Source organism: Phyllostomus discolor, chromosome X, assembly GCF_004126475.2.
Source record: "Phyllostomus discolor isolate MPI-MPIP mPhyDis1 chromosome X, mPhyDis1.pri.v3, whole genome shotgun sequence".
NCBI lineage: Eukaryota > Metazoa > Chordata > Mammalia > Chiroptera > Phyllostomidae > Phyllostomus > Phyllostomus discolor.
In genome coordinates this window covers 93,867,468-93,870,075 of record NC_050198.1, presented here as the reverse complement: position 1 = coordinate 93,870,075, position 2,608 = coordinate 93,867,468, and the positions used below count along the sequence as shown (strand labels likewise).

General features: G+C 59.1%; 1 protein-coding gene across 1 annotated transcript; it reads right to left on the bottom strand.

Moving 5' to 3' along the window:
• Nucleotides 1-865: 865 nt before the first annotated feature.
• LOC114505311 (polyadenylate-binding protein 1-like 2) lies at nt 866-2,327 on the bottom strand. The gene has a single exon (XM_028523201.2). It carries the CDS (start codon nt 1,621-1,623, stop codon nt 1,021-1,023), a length of 603 nt encoding a protein of 200 aa, XP_028379002.1. The 5' UTR covers nt 1,624-2,327; the 3' UTR covers nt 866-1,020.
• Nucleotides 2,328-2,608: the final 281 nt, after the last annotated feature.

Below are 2,608 nucleotides of genomic sequence, written 5' to 3'. Positions count from 1 at the left end.
ACTCTTTTTCACTAGCTGTGCTGGTGGGCGTGAATGCAAATCGGTACAATACTCATGAAGGGGTCTTTTGGCAACAGACAGGAGAAGTGTTTAAAATGTCCATGGGTGGATCCTGCAAGTCCGCAGTTAATATGACTGTCTGGTATGCCAGCAAAAATTTGGCTTGACAAGGAAGGAGTCACTCATCAGAGTACGCAGTGTTGGCTTTCAACATAGGGAAAGAGCTAGGCACCACCTGAATGTCCAACAATGTGGGAATGGTTACAGAAATATTAAGATCCATCCATACACTCTGCAGGCACTGAATGTGACATTCCAGGGAGCCTGTTGAATGCCATGGAAAGAAGTTCAGTGGGTTGATTTTTGTTTGGTTTTAGTTTGTGAAAATGCATGTTCAGAAACACCACATACATGAACCAGTCTACAAGAGTGTGTTAAAAGGGAAGGAGCGGTGGGGGGTGAGAACGGGGAGGGGAGGGAGGGAGAGAAGACGGCCTGGAAAAACAGCACACCAAAAAGGTACAAGTAGTCGTCTCTGGGTAGCAGGATAAGGGGCAGCGAGTACTCTCTTGGCTTCCCCTCATCTGATTTCTTTCTCCTTTCTGATGTTTCTACCATGAAATGGTATCACCTGTGCAGTAAACAAAGCGAGAAGTTGCTTTCTAAAACCAAACCAGGAGGAGAGGAGGCAGCGTCTAGTTTATCAAATGGCACAGAGTAGCAAGATTATTCACAATGCCCTTGGTGGGTGTGGGGGGTGGGGAGGAAAGGAAAAAGAAGAGAAGATAGAGGGTGAAAGGGAGGGCAGGAGAGGGAGGAAGAGGGGGGAGGGAGACAGAGAGAAAGAGAGGGAAAGAGAGAGGGAGAGAGGGAGGGAAGGAGGGAGAGAGAGAGCGCGAGCGAGAGCGCTGCACTCTCAATACAATACACTGCTGGTGGGTTAGGGGGACAAAGAGCGGGTTGTAAACCGGGTCGGAGCCAAGGTTTGGCTCTGCTGGCTGGCTCGCTCCTGGGATGTCTTCATCGCAGGGTGGCCTCCTCGTCGGTGTCTTCGTCGAAATCTTTGACGTCAGCACTGGTGGACTGCCTGGCCCAAGCTCCCCTTTCAGCCTCTCGTTCTTTATGGGACTTGAATCTCCCAACGAAGATTTTCCGGTAGTTCAGGAACATGCCATTCATTGCATCGATGGCCCGCTCAGCGGACTCCTGCTTCTGGAAGTGCACGAAACCGTAGCCCTTGGGCCCCTTTTCGTCACAGGCCACTTTGCAGGAGAGGATGTTGCCGAACGCCGAGAAGATGTTGTACAGAGCCTTGTTGTCGATGGTCTTGCCCAGGTTCTTGATGAAGACATTGCCCACCCCGCTCCTGCGCAGCGAGGGGTCCCGCTGGGACCACATGATGCGCACTGGCCTGCCCTTGATGACATCAAAGTTCAGGGTCTCCAGGGCCCGCTTGGCATCCACCGGTTGCTGGTAGTTGACATATGCGTAGCCCAAGGAGCGGTGGGTGATCTTGTCTCTGCAAATGCGGATAGAGAGGATAGGCCCTGCGGGGCTGAACTTCTCGTACAGCATTGCCTCTGTCACCTCAGGGTGCAGGTCTCCTACGTACAACGAGGCCATAGGAAAGTCTGGGCTCTCTTCGGAGCCCCCGCCTGTCTCCGCATCCGCGGTGGCTGCAGCCGCCGCCGCCGCCGCCGCCGCGGCCGCCGCCGCCGCCGCCACCGCTGCCACCGCCTCCGCCTCCGCCTCCGCGTCCGAATCCTCAGCAGCATCCTTCTCGTCCAACGCAGGCACCTCAGCCTCTCCTGCTGTAGAGGCTTCATCGGCACTGGCCTCCGCCAGCGCCAGGGTTGCTGCGGCCAGAGCGGCCTCTGCCTCTTCCCTGGCCAGGGCGGCTGCCGCCTCCCCCAGGGTGGCCTCTGCCACTGCCTCCTCTACTGAGGCTTCGGCCTCCACCTCAGTCTCCACTTCTGTTTCCGTCTCTGCTACCGAGGCCTCCGCCACCGCCTCTGCCACGGTCGCCGCCGCAGCCTCTGCCGCCGCTGCAGCCGCCGCCGCCACTGCCGCCGCCACTGTTGCAGCTGTCGCCACGGTCGCCGGTGCTGCCGGGCCGCTGCCGCGACCTCCCTTCCCGCAATCTGGTGGGGGGTGTGGAGAGGCGGGAGAGGGCAGCAGGGCTGGTGGGCGCCGGAGCCCGGGACGGGAGCGTGCTGGGTTGGGGACCCTGGGCCAGCAGACCTGGCAAGCCCAAGTCACCTGGGATGGCAAGCACTGCCAGGAGCGCGCCTTTGCGAGTCGCTGCAGCCTCCAGTTTACTGCTGCCGCTGCTCAGTCGTGGACAAGCGTGCGGGGCGCGGGAGGGCGGCGCGTGGTGGGGGGCAGGGGGTGTTGGCGTCTGCGGTCCGGGCAGCTGGGAAGGCGTCTGTCTCTTTGGTTCCCCCTGTGGCTGCTGCGGGGCTGCGGGCGGTGGGAGGGGGCAGGACCGAGAAGCTTGGGTTGAGGGTGACGTGGGTGTGAGTCCTCAGCCTCTCAGGTCGCCTGAACGTTATAAAGAAGCAGCAGGGAAAGGCTCCACGGTGCACTGAGGGAATACAGGTTCGGTTTA

Excerpts from the sequence above, each read along its gene's own strand:
- LOC114505311 (XM_028523201.2), bottom strand. The coding sequence starts at position 1,623 with ATGGCCTCGTTGTACGTAGGAGACCTGCACCCTGAGGTGACAGAGGCA.